The sequence below is a fragment of the Falco biarmicus genome, chromosome 9, assembly GCF_023638135.1.
Source record: "Falco biarmicus isolate bFalBia1 chromosome 9, bFalBia1.pri, whole genome shotgun sequence".
Classification (NCBI taxonomy): Eukaryota; Metazoa; Chordata; class Aves; order Falconiformes; family Falconidae; genus Falco; species Falco biarmicus.
Window position 1 is genome coordinate 28,413,513 of NC_079296.1, and position 25,722 is coordinate 28,439,234.

Genomic DNA, 25,722 nt, shown 5'->3' on the forward strand with positions numbered 1-25,722 from the left:
CTTTGTTCCAGAATTATGTATGCAAATATATTACTGCTAGGTAACGGAGCTGCCATTCAAATTAATTATATTTAATCTAAATATCAAGAGCTGTGGAATACTGGGATAATGCCACTGTACTGATATGCCAGATTTCATTTCCTTAGTCCCCTATAAGTCATCTCTTCAGGTTCTGAAATGTTGCAGCCTTAAATCTGTTTCAACAAGCAGGTACTGCTGGATCTTCCTTTTGGAAGTTCGAAACAGACCTTCCTCCTTCCTTCGAGTTGTTTGATTAAAGGATATCCGATTTATTCTTCATCCTGCCTCTGAATCATCAGCAGCAGTTAGCTTTATGATAACATTATGCCATAAATTCTTCTGTGGCTTTCTTGCCGTCATTGAAGCAACTAATCACTTTGTATGGTGCCAGAAAATAAAGTACAAAACCAGTAACATAGTGAATCAAATAGACCCCACGTTAGCAACATCAAGAAAGCATGCACCATAACCTGCCCTCTCTGTATTTCTGTTGTCATTTTTGACAGTTTCAGTCTTTTTGCACAGATCAGTCTCTCACCCTTGCTTTCAGCTTCTTTTGATTTTTAATACTGCTTATGAGTGGAGCATTCTTCATATTAATATACTCCCGTTTCTACCGATATTTTGCCTCAAAATGGTCCTTTGAGATGCATAACTCCCTTTGACTGTTTTGTGGCATTTGTTATTTATATTAAAGCTTTTGGCAGAAGTGTTTTATTAATTTCTGTAAAAGCACAAGAGTCTTTGGTATATATAAAAAAGTGTAGGATGTTGTTCATAAGACCAAAATATTTTACCTCTGGTACAACAGAAAGCGCATGTTTCTGTTAATGGAGTAAGATAATGGCATAGTAAGTGCTATCAGCTTTGGAGTGCATTAATTTGTTATGTTTGAAATGTTTGCAAACTAGGTGATACAGATGTTTTTAGAACAAATGTCCTTTTAAATCAAGCTAGAGTGGGTTTTAGGATATTTGAAATGGTGGAATTTCACAACACTATGCATTTGGAGATAATTTAATATATAACATAAATGATGTGAACTGACAGAACCAGACATTTTCAGGGTGCTGCAGAGATCTAGCTCAGAAATGCATGTGTTATTGGGGTGATTTGAGAGGATTCCTGAAAGTTTTGTTAGGGAACAAGCTATTCTCACTGTTGGAGATCCAGATATTGTAATTACGTGTTTCTTGGGCATAGAAATGTATTGCTGTATGACTTATACAGCCCTGTGAACATGTTCAATCCTAGTTTGCTAATTATTGTCGGTAATACAGAAACTTCAGACCAGGTCATTGCCAGAAGAATATGAAAGAATATGAAAATTGCCTTGCTGGCTTGGTGCTGACTTTTAAACTGTCAGGAGCTCAATTATTCCAGTACTTGGCAAAAGCACTGAAGAAAAGGGTTACATACTTCTCTGTCACAATAGAAAGAAACAAAAAAATTGTAAATGGAATATATGAGTCAGGCATTTTCAGATTAACAGCTCTGGCTAGATACCTTGGTCGATTTGGTAGGACCTATGGAAAACGTAGATTCAGTAGACACAGAATCAGAATAGACACCATTGGCAGATGCGTAGCTACTGTACATCTGCTGAATCCTGCTACATCAGCTGTGGAAATTACTTAACAGTTTTTCCTTGTTTCCTAACATATTGACCAGACATAAAGCCTTCCTTTGGTTCACATGCAATTACCAAACTTTAGACTTGGTTTTATGTTTGTTCTGCTGTATGAAACCTAGCTACTATCTCAGGGAAAAGCTGGGATTTGTTTCAGATTGAAAGGTTGTCATACTGCAGTGGGTTAAGGCAGAGAAAAGAAACCCCTGTATTTCTGCCTTCTGGCTGCCGTCCATGCAAAGCTAGGCAGATTGCTTTCCCCATCCTTCAGTTCAGCATGATTGTCCTCTGTCGGTAAGTTTATACTACTTTAACTGCTTTCATATTAGTAGAACTACTTCTGATTTACTTCAGTGTAAATGTCAGGGTTATCAGCTTCTGATTTAGTCTGTTTAATATCCCAGTTCACTGCACTGCTCCAGCATATGCCTCATCAGGGCTTGTGTCCAGTAAGCACATGAGTAGATCCAGAGGTGACTGAGTCTTTGTGAAATGCTCAATATCTTTAGTTCCTGTTGATAAATCCAAAATATTCAAGGAATAGAAATAGATAGCACCAAGCAACCATTCATTTCCACCTGTAGACATATCCACACTTGAAGAGATATTTGAAAGCCCTTCCATTCCCACGAGCTTTGCACTGCAACTCTATTAAAGGTGCACTGTTGAACAAAATCTTAACGAGTTCAATTATATAAGCACATCCCATCATCACTCAATGTAATAAGAACTAATTTCACTTAACATTGCTGAGCCAGTTTATTTTTCTGTATTAGTAGAATTTTGCTTTTCTTTTTTTTTCGTGAGTTCAGTGGTGAAAAATTATGTACAAAAATAAGATTAGTTATAGTTTCAAGAATGTTCCATAACATTTTTAAAGTAATTTATAAATTAGAAATATTTTATCTTTTTTCTTGTATTCATTGATCCATAGGTATATGAACAGGTTTCTGTAGAAAGCATGGTTCTTGACTTTTTTATTCTTCCTTCCTCTATGAAGCTGGTTCAGATCTTTTGCAGCTTGGTAGATTTCTCACTGGTGGAACATTGCTCCTGATCTGAATTTGTATCTTCAGTTTAATATGCATCCTTTACTTTGTAGATATAAAATTAATAATTATAAAAATACCCTTTTTACCATTTTCTTTGCCAGTCTACATTTTTTTCTATATGTAACAACAAATGTCCAGTGAAGAGATCTGAAATTTCACTGATAGCAGAAATTTTGCAGCCAACCTTGAATTCAGACCTGTAGGCTTCAGGCACTGCATAGAAAGGAAAATATAACAGTATTTCAAAAGTAGGTAATTTATATGCTACAAAATGTTAATCTTGGATACTGCACTAATTTTTCAGTTTACTGGTACAGAACAAGACAGTATTAATTGATGTGAAGCATTTAACTTTTATACTATTAAGGCACTGGCAGAGCAATCCTGTTAAACTAAGCAAAATTGAATTGTGTCTGTTTGCAAGTATTCAACCTAATCTATTCAGCCATCAAGACAAGAAATAGTAGAACAATAGTTAAAATGGAAATGTCCTTAATTTAAGGATGGGAAAAATCAGTTTGTTTAAAGTCCTTTGTAATAAAACTATTTGTGTAGTTACTTTGAAAATTCATTACTGTTTTAAGGAATTGCTTGAGTTCTTTTGAGCATTACTAAAGACAGTGGTTTTATTTCTTTACCTTGAAGTGACGTTCTACATATACTATGAAAACACAACATAGATCTCACTGACTGATCATCGTATGAATATTTTCATTTAAATTCTAGTATATTCTCTTCTAGATTTCTATTCTATTAAATATGCAGAAATATTCCTGTTCATTAGACCAAGTGAATTTTATGTATACCACCTGTGAAAATAAGAGAAGTAAAAGTGTATGATTTATTTGAATATTGCTGTCATTTATCAAAAAGCAATGTACAAGTTTAAATAAGTTTTTACTGTTGTGAAGAAAGCAGCTTAATTCGTGTTGGGAAAATTGTAACAATTTTTTTTTTCTTGTATTTTTTATAACTGACTGTAAGTTGCTTTTTTCTAGGAATTTGTCAGGGAATATTTTTTCAAGTCTCATGAATGGACTTTTTTCTGAGCTGCTCGCTCTGAAAGCACTGTAAGTATCATTCCTTATGTTTGGAAATCTGATATATTCAAGAAAGACATTAGAATAACCATAGCAGAGTAGAATATGAATTCCAACGGGATTGTTTCTAGCAATGCATTCCAAATGTAAAAATGTCTGTCTCACTACTGATGAGCTGCCATCTTCTACCTGTCCCAGTGAAATGGATAGATAGCACTGACAACTAGACCCTGTTCCTGACTAGTCCAGTCTAACCATCCTGACTAGCATTCCTGGTTTTTTATCCTTACGATCTTACACATTCCCATGTATTCATGCATTACATCATGAAATAACTCTAAATACACAAAACCACTCATGTTAAATACTTTTCCTGTAATAACAATTTCCAGTTATTTATATTAAATATACTTCTCTGAGATTTAAAAGCATATTTTGGATGCTTCCATGGTCGAGTTTCTACTTAAAAGAGTTTTTATTAAGTTGAAGTCTGTTATAGTATGACTTTCTACAGTAGCACATACTCAAATTTAATTCAGTAGTCAGAATTTTGGCATAATGTCTTGAAACTCGTTGACAGTGAGACCACATGTATTAGCTGTCTCATGATATCTTTATAATTATCCATCTATAATTATCCATCTATAGTTATGCATCTGTCTAGAATTAGTTCTCTTGGGAATTAGATAATTTGAATCTAGCAGGAGAAAGTACGTTTACGAAAATTGCATGTGTACCAATTGTGATCTTCCTTTGCCTTCCTAGACATTTCAACACCGATTCACTCATTTGTGACTGCAATCTGAAATGGGTCTTGCAATGGGCCAGAAATGCTTCAGTTCGAATAGCAGAGGAAACAGTTTGTGCTTACCCCAGTGCTTTACAAGGACTGTCATTTCATAACCTGAAGGAAAATCAGCTGATATGTGGTGAGCTGTACTCTCATTTAACATTACAAATTGAGGTGGAATCCAGAAAAAATACTAAAACCCAGAAATTATGCCAAAAAAACCCAAAACCAGTAATAAATCTGACTTGCTTATAGACAAAAGAAATACAAATATATGGCACAGAAAATACAAGATTGAAGAATATAGAAGAAAATACAAGGTTCTCATTTCATACAAAATTACATATATATATATATATATACACAAACATATATATAAAAATTGCAAGAACACCACTGTTCTGTCTATATATTAGGTAACATGTAATTATGATTTCAAACACAAACCCGTGATGGTAGCTCCACATTGTATACTGCATGAAACTGAGGATTCCCGTAAGGATTTATAGAATGTTCCTTTAAAGTTATATGTCTGACAGTGTGACATAAATGTCAGATTTCATTCTTTTATTTTTCGTTTTCATAAACCTGTAACTATACATTTTACCACTGTGTCCTGGGGATGAATAGAATTTTTACGGTGAGCTCCGGTTAGGTGAATTCTGTATTTGAAGATTTCTAAGTGAATCTCTTTTTTTGGAAAAGATTTTCCACCATAGCAAACATGATGAATATAGTGTTAGGAAGGAAACAAAACAATATAAGTGAGCAAAGAAAATTCATCTCATCCTGAACACTGTCTAGTAAAGAGTAGACTAAAAAAGAGATTTAAAAAATATCACATACTGGAGAGAAAAAAAAGCCTAAGATGATGCTAGTGGATTCCATAATCAGAAGTATAATTTCACACACACTTGACTAATCACAGAATCTTTGAATATTTGACTTTCTTGAACGACATAAAATTGCTGGCATGGTGACTTTGTTAATGTCTTATACAAACAAAAGGAAAGTCACACTTTTATCCTAATAACCACAAGAGGAATGATGTGTGTTAGCAAACGTATTTATAGCAGAAGGGAGATCAGAATTGACTGAAGTAATAACAAAATATTTGGTTTTAACAGCAAATACAGGTGTTTACAAGTTGGGAGAGGTGAAAGGATGTGAATATCAGCTACAGTCCATGGGCTGAATTGTTAAGGAAACGCAGATACCTGTCTGGAGGCAGATAAGGAATGAGCTCTTGCTAGCGAAAAGCAGAGGAGTTCCCAGTAGCCTGTATTACTGAACATTTGAAAATCTGCAATACTTCTCAGATATCAAGCTGCCATTTTATAGGGACCCAGCATGGGCATCTTTTATAGAGGTCCATTTCCCAGCAGGAAGAATCCTTCTGAAAATGCTGGAATGATCAGAAAAATGGATAAGGACTGTTAATTGATACTTCCAGGTTGCCAATGAATATGAGCCTGTGAATTTTACAGTAGAAATGAAAGCCGTTTCTCTGAATTTCATACTTTAGTTCCTAATAGGACTCCTTACCACACCCCTGATACAGAATTTATAATGCCCATCTAGTTCTCACAGCTATTTGTAATGTCCACAGACACTTGACAAGGTTTGTAATGACTGCCAATAGCTTGATACTGCGTTCAGTATCCGTGCGCTGTGGTTGTGTTTGCTGAGCCTTCCACCAGCTCTGCAATGCCTGCCAGGTACTTCGCGGTGCTTGTAATATCTGCTGGGCAGCTCACAGTGCTCGCAGTGTTTGGCAATTTCATTTTCAGTAACTTAGTTATAATGTAGGCATAGTAAAAGACTGGCACCAAAATAATAACAGCTATTGAGAATATTTTAAAAATAATATGTGTTGAAATATGCATATAGGTGATCAAATTAAGCATATCTTAAAGAAGATATTAAGTGATTTAAAAATTAAAAACTCCTACATGTGAATATCTTCCATACTGTCAGACTTTGTATGTATAGTTATTGATCTTCCTTCTACATGCCAGATACCATGAGGTATTGTAGTCACAAGATGAGTAAAGAAAAGAAGAATGCAAGCAGGCAAATCAGGGAATGAACCAAAAAGTCCAAGTATGTAGAGAGGAAACTAGATAGTAAAAAAATTCTGAATAGCTACAGGGAGCTGTTTAGATTTATTTTGTGTTTTGATGGGAGAAGAAATCATCTTTCAAATTTATTTCTGGCAAATCTTTCTCATGTGTCTGATAATTCATGGTAGCCAAAGTAGTCACCCATTGAAAACAGTTAAAAACCTGCTTTATGGATTTTTATGAGTTAATTTAAGTAACTGCACAGCTTTGGAATTCACAGGGTTTTGCTTTCATATTTCATTACAGTTTGTAAGAGCTATTTAAATCTTCTTTAACAAAAATCTCCAACTTTCAGAAATGTTCAGCTATAAAACAATTTTTGACAACGTTGGAAATAAGGCTGAAAAGTTAGTTTGATGATAAAAAGTAGTTTTGTCTTTTTGCCTTAATTATGAGGGACCGCAATGAATTCATAGCGGTATGTACAGAGTATATTTCTGAAAAATGATTGTGAAATTGGCTTCATGCAGTGCCTTGTTTCTGTTCCTCCATGACTCCAGATAAAACTTCTTCAATTTACAGGAGGAAAATTACATTTTCCTGAATACCAGTGCTATAAATTCCACCTGAGGTCTGATAGGAGTCTGTGATTTTTTTCCTTCTGCACATCATCAGCAGAAAAGGATTCTGTAGGCCAAATTCTTCACTCAGGAAAGACCTGTGTAAGTTTTTGTCTTAAGGGGATTACAGAAGATTGCTCTTAAAACTGGGTTTTGATTATTTACACTGATGAAGGAGGCATTAGAATTTAGTTTCTCAGTTTCAAAGCTGTGTTGATGCTATTGAACTAACAGCACTAAGTAGTAAAAGTTCAGTTGTTCTGCAAATTGCAATTGACCTGTAAATCTGATGAAACCTGTTTCTGTTAGAAAATGTTGACTAATCAAATTGAATGTTTGGAAAAGTGCTGACTTTCTTGTCCCCCCAGTTAGATTTTATTTAGAGTTCAGAAAGTAGTTGACATAGTATTAATCTTTAGATAAATGATTTGGCTGAAAATGATGTAAATATTTACTGAATTATACAAAAAATACTGGAGAGGTCAAAATATAAAAATCATTTTGTAATGCTTTAAGCCATTATTTTTTATTTATATTGATCACAGAGAAAAGTAATTGTCCTGGGACAGAATACTGTTTCTCATGTAGAACTCCTACGAATTAAAATACTGCTTTTTACATATACATTTTCTCTACAGATGCTTATAAATAAGTAATCAGGACCATGCTATCACTTTTTTTTATTAAAAAAGAAATTGCTTCAAAAGTAATAAAACATAAAAGGATATTAAGACTATTTTTTTTTTGCTTAGATGTTAATTAATTTATAAATAATAAATTACATTTTAATTCCTTATCATTATGCATTTTTCTGTGCAGAGTGGATAGGTTTAGTTCTTTTCTTAGTGTCAGTAGCGTTTCAGGTTTATGCAGTCAACATTGGTCATCATAGTCTTGCGTGGACCTATAAAGCAGAAGTGTTAAAAGAACTAGAAGTAGTGTCTTGTCAGTTCTCAGGAAGGTTAAACGTAGAGAGACATCTAGATTTTTTTCAAGTCACTTTGCACTACCCGACCAGGTGCTTTGGTATGGAACATCCGCACCGTCTCATCACAGCACTTTCAGGCAAGCTAGCTGCCACCCTTCCTGTCCCTGTGGTTGTCCCCCCGTTTGCCAGCAGGCTGCTGTAAGGCCGGCTGGCAGTAAGCCTGAGAAAGCAATCTTTAACAGCCTGGAATGGCTCTCAGGCCATGTTGGCAGAGCCCATTCTAGCCCTTTGCGCTTGACCCTTTAATGAGGAATTGGCTAAATGTAATCCCCCAAAACTATGTTTACCCTCTTTCTCTGTCTGTGGTATGCACAAGTCTTTTTCATGGAAGAAACAAATTAGTTGCTTGTGTCTTTGTTACGCTTCTGCACCAATTTTTTTCTGTTTCCCACTTCCTTATTTGTGGTGTTCTGTTGAATGTGAGAAAATGTCCTTGCATGTTGAGCTGCTTTAACACAGGACTGTAGGACAAGAATTAAAAGAAGTTCTAAGGTACAGCGTTATTTTCTCACCTGTATTGTGCACATCTCTGAAAAACCCAGGTTGCTGCAATAATTACAACCAACATGGGCAAAAGGAGACAATTAGCAAAGCTAGTATTAATGCATGTTTTTTGTATACCATCCTCATCAAGAAACTTCCAGAGTAAGGAAATAGATATAAGCTCAAATGTTTGATACGTTCATTTTAAGATGCAGTCTCAGGGGGAAGTATGGTGAAAATATAACTTGCAAAGCACAGAGTAATGGCAAAATTACCAAACAAAATGTCACAGCTGAACCATTTTCCCTTCTTGTGTTAACGTGGCTGAGATAGCATCTGTTTTTATGTCGTGTCTCATCTACTTTAATGGGAGTAGTGTGGCCTCCCTAGGCTCAGGAGCCTGCTTTTCAGACACTCTGAGTATCCAGAAGCTGGTTTTGAATTCTTTTGTTGCTCTGGGTGCTCCATGTTCATGAAAATCAACTGTTGTGTTTCACATGGTTTAGAGGGGTTGTTACAGTATGTTATTTTGCAAGTATGTATTTTACAAAATGTGTATTCTGTTCCCAGGTAGCGCACCTGTTGGCTCTGATGCATATAGTTGTAACTGTTTACATCAAACTCGTAGTGAGAAATTCTTTGAGTTGGTTCGTAATGTACTCAGAGCTTTATTAGTCAATTAGGACTTTCACTATGGATGATGGGGAATGAGTACTCAAAGTACAGAACTGGAGTTTTATCTGTATAAGATCTGTATGATTAGAATTCTAGCATGCCTTAGGGGGCTGTCTGCTGAGAAAAGTGAAAGCTAGAGAATAAAAATCCATCCTACTGAAAAAAGAGGTAAGAAAGGATGCAAGATAATAGCCGCAAGTTGTGAGCCTCCAACAGTGTTTGAGTTATTACTCAGTCTCTGAATTCTGTAAACTACCTTAGTTTATAGTGTTAGCTCAGGAGTGAAATTATCAAGTTGTGACTCTTAAAATGTTACTGAAATGTGCCTTTTTAAAGTAATAGACTTCCTACTTAGGAGGGATACAAATTAAAGGGAGGGATAAAAATCAAAAGGGTAGATCCTTTTCTGGCTTCTGTATTCTGCAATACAATTCTTCAAATGTTTCATAGAGAATGTAAATAATACATTGGGAGGGAGGGGAATATAGTTGTTAGGGAACTGTTCGTACTTAACCAGCACCTTGTCTCTTGTAGTTTGCCTCACTTCACTGAGAATCAGAGTATTCATCTTCTAAAGGAGCAGAGTCAGGTTAAAATGTAAGCCCTTTCTTCTCTGATGCTCTGTACCTGTTCAAATTGAAAGTGGTGCAAAGCAAAAAGAAGGAGAGAGCACGTTTATATGCTTTATGCATTCTTTCTACTTGTCTTCTTAGTTAATAATTTTCAGATTACATTTCTTACATAGAAAAGTATGAATTTCACCATTACTTACCCACGGTCAGATTTTCTAATCTGCATTACTTATGCTTAAATACCAGCAGAACGTTACGGCATATTTCTCTCAGACCACATGCAGCTCCCTAGTCTATTTTCATAAGTAGTTTTTTTTTCAGTCTTACCTAAATACTGCAAATAATTTAAAATCAATTAGAGTAATACCATTGGGGGAAAAAGAGAACATTTTCTTTTCTATACTTCCTGTTTAAATTACTTTAGTTTTTTGAAACAGCTTCTTGTTTTTTGACATACATTTTTATTCAGTGTGGCTTCAAATGCTTTCTCAGCAATGGTAGAATAGTGATATTTTAGATGCTGCATATGTTGAAATGTCCTTACAATTTTACCTGATGTACTTGCGCTTTGTTTTCCCTTCCTCCCTAGCAGAGCAAGTTTGCTTCCACTGTCTATAGTAAGAACTCTGAAGGAGATACGTACTTACTTTTAGATTGCTAAAAATAGAAAAAAAATAGGTTAATATTGGGAAATTTCATCTTTGAAAGAAGACCTTTTTCAATATTTAAATTTAAACCTGAAATCACCTGAATGCATTCAGTCTGATTCTGCATCAGCTTTTAAGAATACTGCCAAATATTTTGCAGTAGGGATATTGGGTGAAAAATGAAATTTGAAGTTGCTTTTTCATGTGGTGAAAAAAATTAATTATCTACATTGCCGTTTGAATCTTAAAATGACAGTTGTATATGTATGCACATAGATTGTTCTTAAAACCTTTATATATATTACATAATAACATTACATATTATATTACATAATAAACTATATATTACAAAAATACTGGCTCAAAGTTAACAAGGAATATTTTTCTTCCTTTCTGCTCTCAGTGTACTCAAAACATTTTTTTGGTCTCATTTGTTCTTTACTTAAACTTAGGGATGGGCTTGAGATTATTTCAACCATTTCTTTCTTAATTTACAAGTCATTCTTACTCCATTAACACAATGTAAATATTGAACTGGGGGGGGGGGTGTTTCAGTATGTAGTAACTGACTAAACTCAAAATCTCAAGTACAAAGAATGATGGATTAATTATCCAGATTTAGATTCCAGTCCTGTAGTTTCTTGGCAGCCTATAGATAGCCTGCTGCATTCATGCAGAGCATCATTGTCTTCAAGAATATGCAGGATCAAGACTTTAGCTCCAATTCTGCAGGGAATGCCTGATCATATGAATAGGTCTAATTATATTGAAATAGGAATATTCACATTAGTAACCTTTCAGAGGATTAGGTTTTGCAAGATATGGGTAGTGATAAAATTAGCTGTGGTTAAATCCTCTTGCAATTTTTTCTATTTTACAATGTTAGCAATCCAGGATTTTCTTTAATAACAAAATATGCATAATAATAGAATGCCTATAAATCAAATAATTTAGCTGTACATTTTGGATATTTCAAAGACAGATGTGGTAGATTTGTTTTGTGTCAGAGCTAAGTGGCCATTTTGTATTTCAAAGTTGTTTTCCATACTAACATTTAGTAATGTGAAACCAACGATGTTCTAACATTTTGGCTCCAAATTCTGGATGTGTAATTCCAATATGATTAGTCTCAAACTGGCAAAAAAAGAAATATGTTGCCCTACATTTAATATTAAACATTATTATCTAATTTTCTTAGTGGTAATTTAGAACACTGCTGCAAGGTTTGAGGCACAATACTAGTTACATTTAAAACTTACAAACACTAAATAACAGAAGCATTAAAATGGTCATTTGAGAAATTTAAAGGATGAAGGTTTACTAGTACATATTTTCTTGCATCTGTGCTCACACATGAAAATATAGTTTAACAGAACTTTTCATCCCTGAAATCTTGCTGATTTGAATGATGCTGGGAATGTACCCAGTTTGGTTTTCTTCCCATGGCTTGCTCTTAAACTCTATCAGAGGTTTTCAAAGTATAGTTGTGTCTTATTTTCTACATGATCTTTGCCTGCTTGTCCCAAAAAGCATGTGAAGTAAGTAAAGGAAAATTTAGCTAAGATGTAGTGAGGAAAACATCAGCAAAAAAAAAGCCTCTTTAATCTTCAAAGCTTCTACCCTTGGAGACTTGACTGGCCATCTCCAAAAACTACTTGCTCATGAGCAAAGCAACAGTAAGACAGCCAGCCTTGACTAAGGCCCATGGAACATCCAAGAAGATATATTCTTTATTCTTAGCATGAGAACATGTACATTAAAAGACTAGGGTTACATTTTATACTGGTAATTTCTAGAACAGATTATATAAGCTTCTATACCAAACTATGTTAGTATTGTCCAGTTAACAGCACTTACTAAGGTTTGTTGTAATGAATCTTTGTTGTTCTTATGGGAAATTTCTCTCTAAATCCTTCATCCTAATATTCTGTGTTCTAATTAAGTGGAGTATACCATGGTGGTATTTCACATTTTTATAGCACGTTTCATCACACAGCGCTGTCTTTAATATATGTATAAAAAATGGCTGTTGAGAGCTGCAGTTTCTGACACTGTCAGCTGGGCTGAGAGGAGTTTGCAATGGAAAAAATTCGTACAATGACTGGGACAAGTTCTTACTTCAACAGAACTGTCACTTGTTCAGCATCTTTTATGACTTTTACGTGTCTTGTTTGGCATTCTTGCAGCATAGATGGGTCCACATGCAGCCTGCTGGACTCTGGGCAATTAAGAGCAATCACTGCCACTCTTGAGATCTTCCTGCTGCCATGTTTCCATGGTCTAAGTGTGCAGTCCTGATAGGAAAATAAAAAGAAAATGGCTAGTGGTGCTTAAGGTTTGGAAAGATGACTGCTACCACCGCACTTCTCAGTTAGATAAAGCTAATCAATATATTTTGTAGAGCTAGGTGCTTTCGCTTGCCACCACTCAGCCATTTTTATTAACTGCAAGCTGTAATGAGTGTGCATAGCCATGAACCTGCCAGCTTGCTTGCCATAAGGATAATATGAGTAATCAAAATTAGCAACAATTTCTGACTCTTGCCAGTGAAGGAATTTGTGCTGACGAATCTTCCAGTACCATAGCTGTCAATATGTCATGGTCTTCAAGTTTCAGGGTGCAGCAAATAATCAAATGCTCACCAGCTTCTAAAGTAGACTTCTGGGACAATTTGAAAATAAGAGATGGAAAAGTGGCAGCAGTTTTATTTGATAGGAAAGGAATCAGTGATGGAAAAAAGTCTTTGCCCATTCTTTTAAATTTCTGCTAGATATGCCAATGCAAGACGTGAGCTATATTTTGCCTGCACGCAGATAATATTTTTGATGAATTGACTAACTAGAACAAAACCTTGAATTTCCTGTGGTGGAAATTTTTCAAGTAGCTGTTGCCACTTTACAAATTAATTTTATGATATTGGCATTTATATTAAATGCTGTTAAGTGAAATCTGCTACCTCTGTATTTCTCTACCTCTGCTTTCCTACCAAGTAAATCACTGCTATCATCAGTAAGTCAGAAAGTGTTTTTCCACTGCTCCCTCACTTAAAATGGTTGTAATGGATACAACACACATCAGTCCCTAGACACAGTGCAAAAATGATAATTCATTTTCACAGGGGTTTATAAATCTGGGGGAAACTCCTGCAGAGAAAGGTTAAATAACTTTGTCATAGCTGGACTTGTCATCCACTTGCTGAGTGCTAGATGAAACCCATTATGACTTGAATTTTCTAAAAGTGACTGGGTTTGAGTTGTACTTTTCCCAGCTCAGCCTGCCTTAGTTTCTACACAGATGTAACTTATTTTAAATGAATAAATCCGAGAAGTTATGGACTTCAAGTGCTTCTCAGCAAGGCTGTCATCCAGAGCTATGATTGTAGCTCTTCTTGGCACAACTGCATTGAATTTCATCTTCTGTTTTGTAGATATGGATTATGTTTATGAGATTAGCTAACCCAGGTAACGGAAGCACCAGTAGCAGTGGACTGTGACAGCCTGGGCTCACTGTAGTTCTAACTCAAGATAGACCCTAGGATTGCTACTTCTTTTCGGCTCCATGCAGCAGCATCTATGTTATCAGTGCCTCAGTCCACTGATTCTGCTATGCCCACTCATGAGACATACACCCTTTCTCTCTCTTTTTCTCAGCATTGATGGCTTTACAGAAGTTGGCAAGAGTAAAATGCAATACAAAATTTGTAACTTAAAATAAAACAGCATACTTGTCTGAAGTCTTGCGCTTTTTTTAGTAGCTACTATTTCAGTGTAGCACTTAGCATTACAAAGTAAACATAAACCTGTGATTTAATTATGAGATGCTGCAAAAAAAATACATCTACTTTACGTTTCTATCTGAAAAGCATGTAAAAGGGTGAAAGGGACTGATAAAATGGTGTGCAATGTGCCTTGCCCTGCCAGCATTATGTAGTTGGTGGAAATAAGAAGCTATTGCAAAAACAGGAGCTCCACTTTTCCTGCAGTGAGTGGTAAATGTACATGTTACAAAGCTCTCTTGTTCCAAGCCCCAAAGACTTATTTTGATATGTTTAATATATGTTGGCATCTGCATTTTCTTGATATTATCTTAAAACTGGAGCCAGGCAAAGCTGTTATTAAAACTGAAGGTTGGCTCCAGTTCTGTATTCATTCTTGACTTCTCTGACATATGGCACTGCCTATGACCTTCTACACCAAACCTTTTGTTATTGTCAGCAAATTTTGCAACATGGCAGTTGGCATTGGTGCACCTCCCCTTCTTGGCAGAACTGGCCTTTAGAGCAATTCAGATCACTGTCTTCAGTTCCATTCAGTACACATCAACAGCTGTAATGTGCTGTGTCAGAAACTCAGATTTTTAACTAATGTTTTTCAATTTGTTTTCCTCATTTTCATCTGTCCTTTTTATTGGACCAGTTCCTTTTCTTTGTCCTCACTTCCAGCTTCCCCCCACTGTGCTTTCCATGCACATTTCTTTCCCACTGAGATTGTATACAAATATTAGAGCTCTAACTCACACTTTTGTCAGCAGGATGTGCCGCACCCTGTAGGCACACTCAGTTAAAATAAAAAGCCCATTGGCAACACAATAAATCAGGTAATTAACAAGAAGCAAAATACCAACCTTTGGCTTTTTTCTGTCCCAAAAGCTTGTGGTGCACTGTAGCAAACTAAATTTTCTACCAAGAGGCAGAAGTCAGTGGTGTATCCTGAGACATGAGCACTGTAATACCACGCTGATGTGTGGGCAGCCTGGAGAAACCTGTGGATTTTCCTATTTCTGACTGTAAAAGCTGCCAATATCAAACAAAGGCAGTTAATGTAGGCCAGAAAATGTATAGCAGAAAACTGTGTTTGTAGTAAACTTAACAGTGGAATGTGCTAGTGTAGTAACCAGGATTATGCCCTTAGTAGCTATTTAGCTGTAGGGAGTTGTGCTGCTCAGGTTATAGGTTATGCAGCAGAAAATGCAACAAATGTGGCTGGAGGTTGGACGTAATTTCATTTTTCTCTCATAATGTCTCCAAGACAATGGCCAGTGACCAGCCAACTTTCTGCGGTTTCAACGATCTATTGCATAGGCCAGCTTTTGTACTTACAGATTTGCTTTTTATCATTCACCCAAAACAACAATAGACTTCATTCATTAGAAATTCATACATTCTAAATGTGATCATATTGGATTTCACATGTAACTAAAATACAGGTTAGCAATGCATTTTATATTATGTCTTTTACATGCATTTATATTCCATATATGTTCAATTCCTTCACATTCTTCTCTTTTCCTTCTTTTAAAACAGTAAGCAAAAATAGGACAAAATTTGATGGAAAATTGAACTGTTTTTAAAATCTCAAGAACCGAACTGTAAAGAAAAGACAGAAAGTATTTCATGTGTGTGCATGTGTGTGATATAAATTGTTTTATGTAGATATTAAAGGCATATGCATTGGAACATTTCCTTAGAGCTTCAGTGCTCTGTTTTTCAATTTTAGTTAATGGTTCTTAATGTAATTTCTATTATTTTCAACATTATATACATCTTGGGTCACTGCATGCATTAAAATGTTCAGGGATATACTTTCTGTGAGAAGGACTCTTAAGTGATATTCTAATTTAGCGGTATTTGTGTAACCTGATTCCTCCTCCATAGGTCCTCAGTGTTCTAATCTAGGGCTAATCTGAAATACCAGGCTGGATTACATAAAGTATCTGGCCTTCAGTCAACAAAACCCTTTTCTGCTGAGAAGTGAAAGATCAAGATGTAATTACTGTAATGATGGGTTAGACCTTTGGATTCATGCTGCAATCAGTGATTCCTGTGGTGCTCTGCCACAGTTGTCGTTTAGTGTTGGCTAGAGAGAGACAGGACAGGTAGCCTGTAAAAATGCATCAGCCCTTAATCTAAATGCCTATAGGTGAGTCACACCATGGTGGTGCTGGCTCCAAATTCGAGGGCAGCAGAATGGATTGTCTTGGAAGGATAATCTTAGAGTATGTTTCATGTGTGTAAAAATTAAATGAATAAAATCCCCCTAAATTTCTCCCTCCTTTCCCAGGATACAACAGTAAACTGTAAATTAATTTTAATCTTATGAGGCTATTGTATCTGCCATACACACACACTTACACACATGCATACTTATGAGCATCAGAGATGATATATATATATTGTAATAACAGTTTAATAATCACAATTTAGTCTTTAGTAATCACATAATCAAATTGAAATTTCTGTTGGGTAGGGATATGCTTGCCAGAGCTCTTATGTTTCAAGTGGTGTCAAATCAATGCCAAATCATTCCAAATACTTTCAGAATTTCTTACTTCTGAAAGTCAAGCTTGAAAACGTGTGCACAGCATTAGTAAATACTTTTATTTTTGTTCTGAATTTGAAAGATTGTTGGATTATGGATTTAAAAATAAGTATTTCCAGCTGATGCTGATGGAACTATACAACCATTTTATAGCCATTCAGGATAAAGGGTATTGGCCCTAATCCTGAAACTCTTATTGATGCAATTAATCCTTATATCTCTGAGCTGTGTCACTGAAGTCAACTGGAACTTTTGCATAAGTAATAGTTGCAGAACCAGCCTCAGTCATTTAAATCATGATTATCCCTGGAAAACAACTGAAGATTAGCTCTGGTAATCATTTTTTGTGGACATCACAAAGATTAAAAGCAGATGTTTTGCAGAAGTACTTAAGTGTACTTCCATGGTCTGCAAATGTCATAATCCATTGAAATTTTAGTAGTTTCACTTTGAAAATGAGTTTGCAGCATTATTTGGCAATTTGATCAACCCAAATAGGTACATATGCAAAGGATTCAGCTGGTCAGAAGGATATCCTAGTGTGAGGGTAAACCAAAGGCATGTTTCATTCGCTTTGCATCTTTGCTGGTAGCTGGAAGGATTTGCAAAGAAAAAGAAAATGAGTATGTTGTTGATATGCCTGATGTCAATCACAGGATCATTTTCTGCTTTTTTGGTATGCTGCAGTAAAAAAAAAAAAGGGGGTGTGTGTGTTCATATACTTCTGATCATTAATTGACAAAATCTGTACAGAACACTTCATTCCCACTTCATTTCTGGGTTTAGTGATTCCCAAGGCTGAGCAACAGAAGGGGTAACAGAAGAGCCTTAGAGACCAGCTATAAAGACAGAGATAAATTCAAAGTGATAGTGTAATGTAACACTACATTCATATGCCAGGCAAGTTATTTAGCTTGACTTAAGAAATATTGATACTGTAGCTTGCACTTTTATTACTTCATAGCCTCATGACACAATGTGTCACTCACTGCATGACCAAAACCATTTGACAATATTCTCAGTTAAAAATTACTGCATTCATTGAGAAATTATTTCTGTGAGTAGTATATATTGCTGTTGTACTTGTGACAGTACGTTTAATTTTTCTGGATGCCATTTTTATAATCATTCCATTAATTATGGCTAAATTTCCACACTAGAACTTTTCCTTATATTCCGTAATTGACTTCATAATGCAACACAAAGCATGCAACCTTTTGGAGACGTTCTTTCCGTCTTCTACTAAAAACCTTTAATGTAAATGCCTGAGACCAAGCCTGCAGCTATTATGAATGAGGTGTTAGTCTGTTTCACTTTCTCTTTAGTTAGAAGCCAAAAATCATGTAAAAATACTCAGTATGTTTCAAGAAATTTTTAGTAGCGCATCCATGTCCACAAATAATAGGAGCAATAAGACAAACTGCAGGATGTATACACAACTAAGGAGGGATTTTTGCCCTTTATAGTCACAGACTTGCCACATTTCAGTAGCAGACTTCCAGCATTTCAGCACATAGTAGCTAGCCCCTTAACCCACTGTGTGCTTCTCCCGGACAGCAATATCACATATTCATTCATGTACAGATCCTGTGTATCTTCCTGGCCAGCATTCTTCCTCTGGAAAAATGTAGAAATGATCCCCCTCACTTTTTATTCGAAGCAAGTGATGAATATACTGTTTAATATTTAAATTACCCAGTAATATTCAGGGCCCAAAGCTAGGTTTATAAATACAGCTTCTCACTATTTAAGTGTTCCAAAGACATCTGAATGACTTAAAGAAGCTTATTAGGGTGGTATGCTAAGTAAGGAGAGGAACACAAATTTTAGCAATTGTACAATCAGTGATTATGGCTTGCAATCTTGTTAGGCATGGTTAAGTTCATCTGTATTTATTATGGGCAATGGCGGATTTTGAGGAGAAAGTTTAAGGAAGATAAGATGGTGAGCAGTGAAATAAATAAAAAAAAAACACGTTAAAGTACTTGTCAAAAGAATAGATGTTTGAGATAGTTCCTAGTGGTAAAAATGTGGAAGTGTGACCTTTCAGCTGACAACCCTGTAGGCTGGATAGATATTAATGATGAAAGGCCTTTAAATGAAAACAGAAGAAAAATAAGGGAGAGGAAGATCTAGCTTAAAAATGCTCTCTCCTCATCAAGGTAGAAGAATTTCCAAGGTGCAAGACTGTAGGCATTTTGCCTAAAAAGAGATTGCAGTAGTGAAATTACAAAGTGACCTGGGCTCAGTCACTGTTTTGGCATTGTAGGCTGAGGTGAAAAGCTTGTATTTTTGGAACTGTTGTGCAGGATGTTCACGGTAACGTGTTCATCAGTCACATTTGTGAGTCTTTAGTATTTTCACTACCATTAGCATTTTGTACAATGATAAAGAAGTATCAGAGGTGTAATTTTCTTCCCCTGCCTCAGAAGACTATATCAGAAAACAAGTAAATAAGGTTTTCCATTTATTCCTTATTATCTCATAGAAGTTGATCTTCTTTCTTTAGATGTAGAGCCTCATTTCAGTTACCTAAAATGCTCCTTTTCAATGTTTGGCTACTGATTTGAAGAAATAGCATAATGTATAATGTACAGAAAATATTTTACAGAAGTTGTGTTAAGGTAGTTTCAGGATCCAGAAATAAAAATGGAAGAAACAAATGCTGTCTATATATTCAGTCTCTACAGAGACTGTAGGACTGAAGGAAATAGCCTTCAATCACTGTCAAATGCATGAAATTAGCAGACTTCCGGCAGGGTCGAAAATACATATACCTTCCAAATTTATAATGTTATTTATTTTTTTAATTGTGTTTAGGCATTTGGATATGTGATTATTGCAGCTGGTCCTTGTAATATTCTGCTTAGAATATGCAATATCCTCATTACGGGGATATTTCTTGGGGAAAGACAGGAGAGAAAATTCATTAAAAAAAGATGGTAAAATGTACTCCACTATTAAAAAGTAAAAGAGCTATTTAGATAAATACTTAATGTTGAGTAAACATCTAGAGAGTAAAGAGGACTTGTGGAAGAGACAGAAAGGACAGCGATATGAAAAATCATGGGGACAGTTGAAATTCAGGGGAAAGTTTAACTTTTGTTATTAGCCTTATTATTATATCACTCAAAACCCAGGCATATGAGATAGTTTAGGCCAGGGGTCCTCAAACTACGGCCCACAGGCTGGATACGGCCCCCCAGGGTTCTCAATCCAGCCCCCGGTATTTATAGACACACACACACACCCCTCCTGCCGGAGGTTGGGGGGGGGACCAAGCAGCTGCAGATGACTGCCTGCCACTTCATCCGCGTGCCGGCCCCCTGTTTAAAAAGTTTGAGGACCCCTGGTTTAGGCTGTCTAGAGTGAGTAACTTCCATTCTGGAGCACAGCAGGAATTTCATTCACTGACAGTGAAGTGGTCTTATAAATGTTAACTGTACCTATATTAATAACTGTATTTTTTCTTTAATTGGAAGGCTGTGTGTGTGTGTGTGTGTGTGTTCTATATACCTCTGTAGTAAAGCATCCTTCATTGAGAAGGAGGCTAGGCTGGAGCATTTCAAAAGATCCCTTCCAACCTCAGTCATTCTCATTCTATGAACTATTCTGTGAAACCCGTTTTCTGCAGATATTCTAGTAATCCTGTAATTATCAGGACTCACACCAATGAAGGAAGTGTGATCTCTAGAACTGACAACATGATCAGACTTACGTGGTTAGCTTCTGGGCAGATCTTTCATATTAGTGCTTTAATGTGAAGATATAGGAAGCTAGAATTGTATACAATTAGTTCACTTTACAATACTCTTAAGGGAGGAATTTACTTTTTTAACCTATTTTTCGGTTTCGTTTTTGTTTTCCCTGCAGCTGGGCCTCTGGAACTTCCTCTTTTTGAGCTGATCCCATCACAAAGACAAGTGGTGTTCCACGGAGACCGCTTGCCATTTCAGTGTACTGCAACATATGTTGACAATACTACCCAAGTACATTGGTTCCATGCTGGTCGCCTGGTTGAAACAGATGAGGAGAGCGGCATATTTGTGGAGGACAGCATCATTCACGACTGCTGCTTAATTACACGGTAATGTATGCCTCTTGTTATAGTCAGACTTGTAGGCAAGGTGAACATATTTAACACTTGCAAGAAATCTCATTAAAACATGCATCAGGAAGAGTTTTATTTGAAGCAATTCAATTGCATGCTTGAATCTGAACACACACAGGTAGAGATTTTTATGGCTATAAATGACTGTGGTTCCAAATCATATTTTTTGTGTCTGCGTATCCAGATTTGAGACACTATGACTTTGAAACAGATAAAAACAGTCTGTTATACAGTAATTCATGAGAAGAAACTGAACTTAAAACAGCTGCAGTAACATATAGTGAATTACAGCCAAACTACTTCTTCCTGACACCATCTAGAAGCTTGAATTGTGATCTGTCTATGAAGAACTATCAATTTAGAAGGCTTGGATTAATTTTTGTAGGTTCCAAAATACTGGATCTTATATTCTTTAGTTAGATAATCTCATATTTGTTTTACATTAAAGTATTTTGCAACTTTCTATGACTTTTACCATCTGTATGCCCCTGTGTGCTTGAGAGGCACAGAGATCTATAGAAACCTTTGCGGATGTGAAAAAAGCAAGAGGAATGAAGTCAAATAGGCTTCTATAAAAGATTTAACAACTAATATTTGGCAATGACTGTATCATTCCGGTTTTGTTTCAGTTTTTCCTTTTAAATCTTATTTAACAAATTATTATAAATGTCTGTGTTTATTTTTGTCTTTCGTTATAGAGTATTGGCTTAACACTAAAAGCTGACAAGCTGTTGCACACATCCTTTTGTCCTCTGCCAATTTCCATCATTGATCAAAAAAAGAGTCTGAATTTGTGTCCAATTTCTGCCTTTCTCTTTGTAGAAGATGGCGTGAAAATAGCTATGCTAATTAGCTCTGGATCATCATTAACATCTCTTCAGTCAACCAGTTTCTATTAATATAATTGACCTGAAATGCTTCTTGAACTATCAAATGAAAGTTATGAAGAGAATCAAATTAATTCCTCTCCACTGGGGTCTGTCATCTTTATTGATTTTAATTTTTTCTACTCACTCATTATCTGACCCCTTTTTGAGTCCTATAGGTAGATCTAGAGGCGTAGATCTATTCTCACAGCTACTGGCTTTCCTTCTAATACCAATGTGTATGGCTATAGCAAATAATGAAAAAAACTATTAGACCAATTAGTATGGTAATGCCAAGTGCATGAGCTAGTCTATAACTGATGAGCCACTTAAATTAAAGCATGTTCTTCTTATTTCCATGATCTCAAAATTAAAAGACATGCTGTTAATCACCTCTTTATATTTTTCAACTAAATTATAATTTGCGCTATAAGCAATTTGTAAAGCATAGTAATGAGAAATGCTTTTTCAAAACAGCTATCCTTTTTAAAAAGCTAGTTTAGAAGTAGCTTGACTGAATTTTACCTTATATTGCTTCATTTTTTGTCATAGTATAAAATAAAAATCATTGTCTACTACAGCAGTATTTTGATAAGGATGGTTGATCTGCTACCTCCCTCATTTGCTGTGCCATTAAATAGGTGACCTTGATGCTCATGTTGCAGTATGCACTGGGACCAGTTAGTCAGAAAAAATGTTTTACAAATATGTCATCACATTTGCTGTTATAGACTGGAAAAACAGTTTGATTTGTTGAAGGTATGTGGTACAGACTGTCAAAATGAGACAAAATATTTTTTGAATTAAACTCAAAATCTTTCAACTGCTGTTTAAAAGCATACAACATCTTAATTGCTCATTTAAGCTATATGTTTCACTTCACAATATAGTAGAGCATCAACACTGCATTTACTGTACAGTGTTGTCCTTATACGGTGAAAAATACTAATACTCAAGCAGTCATGCCTCTGCCTTGATCAAGGGGCTGATCAAAATTAACTTACTAAAGGCATGACACACCTATACTTTTCAAACTAGCTTTTAAAAACCACACAATTTTGAAGTCAATGATTTTTTGTAAATTAGAGATGTTACTGCAGTCTCATGTTGAAAATGAGAAAACATTGGTCAAGTTATGATTGTAAAAACTGTCTTCAGCATTTCTTAATTTTAATCCCATCATCGTGACCATGCATACTAAACTCCATTTATATAATTATTATTATATGTTAAAATAATATGTAATAGCATGTTTATTACATGTTACAATACTTTGTATTAATATGCTTGGTACATGCTATAACACACCAATTTGTGATAGTTCTTAAGGCTAAATCACAGCACTGTGAGACATCAGAAAGGCTACGCCTCCCTGAGGTTATCATATGTTAAGTATAGGATTTGGAGTAAAAATAAAAGTCACTTAAAATCAGTTCTTACAGTGTCATATTTTGCCTTCCTATACCTACTCTTTACAGAAAATGTCCACTGTCTGTGGCTTTCTGTGATTGCACTAAAGGACAGGCTTTGGCTTGTGCTGCTTAGCAATTTAAAGATTTCTGAAGCTAGTGTTGAACAAAGAGGTGTAGTCCTGTTTCAAAAGCTGCTTACTCAAACATTTTTAGATGGTTATTTTATTGGGTAGTTCCAGATATTTCTGGAAGTGGATTTACAACACAAATATACTAAACCCTTCTGTTTTATTAAGTGGCACAGTAGAAGGATAAAATATCCAAATGTGTATTTTTTGTCTCCTATGATAAAGCAGAATAAACTAAAATAAATGTTTCTGTTACAATAATTAAACTAAAGTTTTGAACTGTATTTCAGCCTGTGACATTTTTCTTGGCAAAGAGTATTCCCTTATAGAAGATCTTGAGAGGGTGTTTTCAATTCTACTGCTAGCTCGCATTTACCATGTCTGGCCAATGATAATAATATTTGATTTTGCTCATGTTGAATTTTCTGTCATTATGCCTGTGTATAAATGTCATAGTCATACATGAAAATGTGAATGTGATATGCAACTAATTTCCTGTCATCTGTGAATGGATATAGCTGAAGTTGTTACTTGTGTTTCCATGAAGACAGCCTAATTTCTTAAGCCTGGAGTACTACTAGATTATCAGTTTGATCACAATATGCAGCAATGAAACAATCCATATCCCTGAAGCCACAGAGAAGGCAGATTAGGTCTGATCCTCTGCAGCACAGCATCTCTCCCAACTTCCCCACTGTTCCGCTTCAATGTGTGCAGAGGCCAGCAGGACAGTTATTAGAAGATTAAACTAAAAAAGGAAAATATTTTCACTTTCTGAATGAAGCAACTCTGCAGCAGTAGAGAGACTTTAATTTTCAGGAAATTTCTTATTTACCACGTAGGCTATAATGACAATTTTAAAGTCTTTAGTTCTATTCAGTAAATACTTGTGTATAGAGTGTTTAGCAGTGCTTACGCCTCTGACAGCTGTAATGGCTGCTCTGGGACCATTACAGTTCACACATGCTCCTTCTGAAAACATTAAACTGTGCAGAAAGTTAAGAACCCATAAAAAGGAGCGCTACAGCTGGAGAAACTAAAATGCTCTCAACTAAACATATGATAACAGTATCAGAAGTGTTTTTCAGATGAAATTTTTGTTATGTAGGTAGATTTGCCACTGGAAATGGTCTATTAGGTCTTAACTGTGGTCCCCCACAAACAGTGGTTTTCTTTTAAATTCTGTCCTAAGTATTTCAGTCTTCTAAATGCGGCTGCTGAATACAGGGTGCTTAAACCAAACCAAAAGTTAAGCTTAAGAATCCACATTGTTTTAAAGCATCAAATAGTGCAAAGCATCATAGTGCTTCCTCACATTCTGACAGCAGTCAATGCCAATATAGGATGGTCAAAAGTAAATAGAAATAGTAATGTACAAGATAAGACAATATGGAACTCCATCTGATCCTTTAGGTGTAACAAGGATAGGAGCAAGAGTAAAAAATAGATTTAAAAATTTGTACATAAAATGTGTATATTAATTTTTGAAAGCTGCTTTTAGAGGTATGTGATTATGTGAAAAGCTTCAAAACTTCCATCCATAAAGTAAATGTCTGATAGCAAGAGAGAGTTTCAAATCATGATCCACTTGTACTCTAATAGTGAAGAAAATAGGAAAAAAATAAAAAGGAATGAAATTTTGTGGATTAAAAATTTTGATCATAACTTTTGTAATCTAAAGAGGGTTTTGAGTCCAATTAATAATTTTTAAGTGTATGAAATGATCACAGAAGCTATTAGTATAGAATTTGGAATTTGGTTGAGACAGTTTCACTGAAAGAGTAAGGATTGTTTAAGGATGATGATAGAAGGAAAAATGATTCCAGGAGTAGACAGGTGGTATCATGACAAGTTTGACATCCAGACAGGCATTCCTTGTAACAAAGAACAAAACACTTCCAGAACTTCTGGGAGAAAGGCAGAAATTCTATGCCTGTATTTTGTGGAAAGTCTCCAAATGACCCCTGAACAGTTTTAATAGTTTGTGGTAAGAATACACCTGGAAAATATAGGAGCCGAGCAGCAGTGGTTTGGACTGGTACAAGTTAAAGAACTGTCTCAAGGTGGTACATCACTGATGAGTGTGTTGCTAGGTTGGGCCAAATCATGGCAAAATATTGGAGATTCATTCTGCACATGATGAACCAAAATAAATGTTAGGACAGATCCAAAGAACTGATTCAGAAATGCAGGTATTTTATAATGGCTTTATATTGTACTGTCATGAGTATTTGGAGAGAAGCAGCTACGGGTCATACTGAGAAGCCCAGGGAAATCGGCAGAAATTGTTTAGTGCTGATATTTTGT

At 35.6% G+C, this 25,722-nt stretch overlaps 1 protein-coding gene across 2 annotated transcripts in view; it reads left to right on the top strand.

The window, feature by feature from the left end:
• ADGRA1 (adhesion G protein-coupled receptor A1) overlaps window positions 1-25,722 on the top strand; it is a 277,331-nt gene that overhangs the window by 104,064 nt on the left and 147,545 nt on the right. For both annotated transcript variants that reach the window (XM_056352198.1, XM_056352200.1), the window contains 3 exons: window positions 3,702-3,773; window positions 4,509-4,672; window positions 20,772-20,985. In XM_056352198.1, coding sequence (XP_056208173.1) covers window positions 3,702-3,773; window positions 4,509-4,672; window positions 20,772-20,985 — 450 coding nt within the window. The remainder of the gene's footprint in view (window positions 1-3,701; window positions 3,774-4,508; window positions 4,673-20,771; window positions 20,986-25,722) is intronic.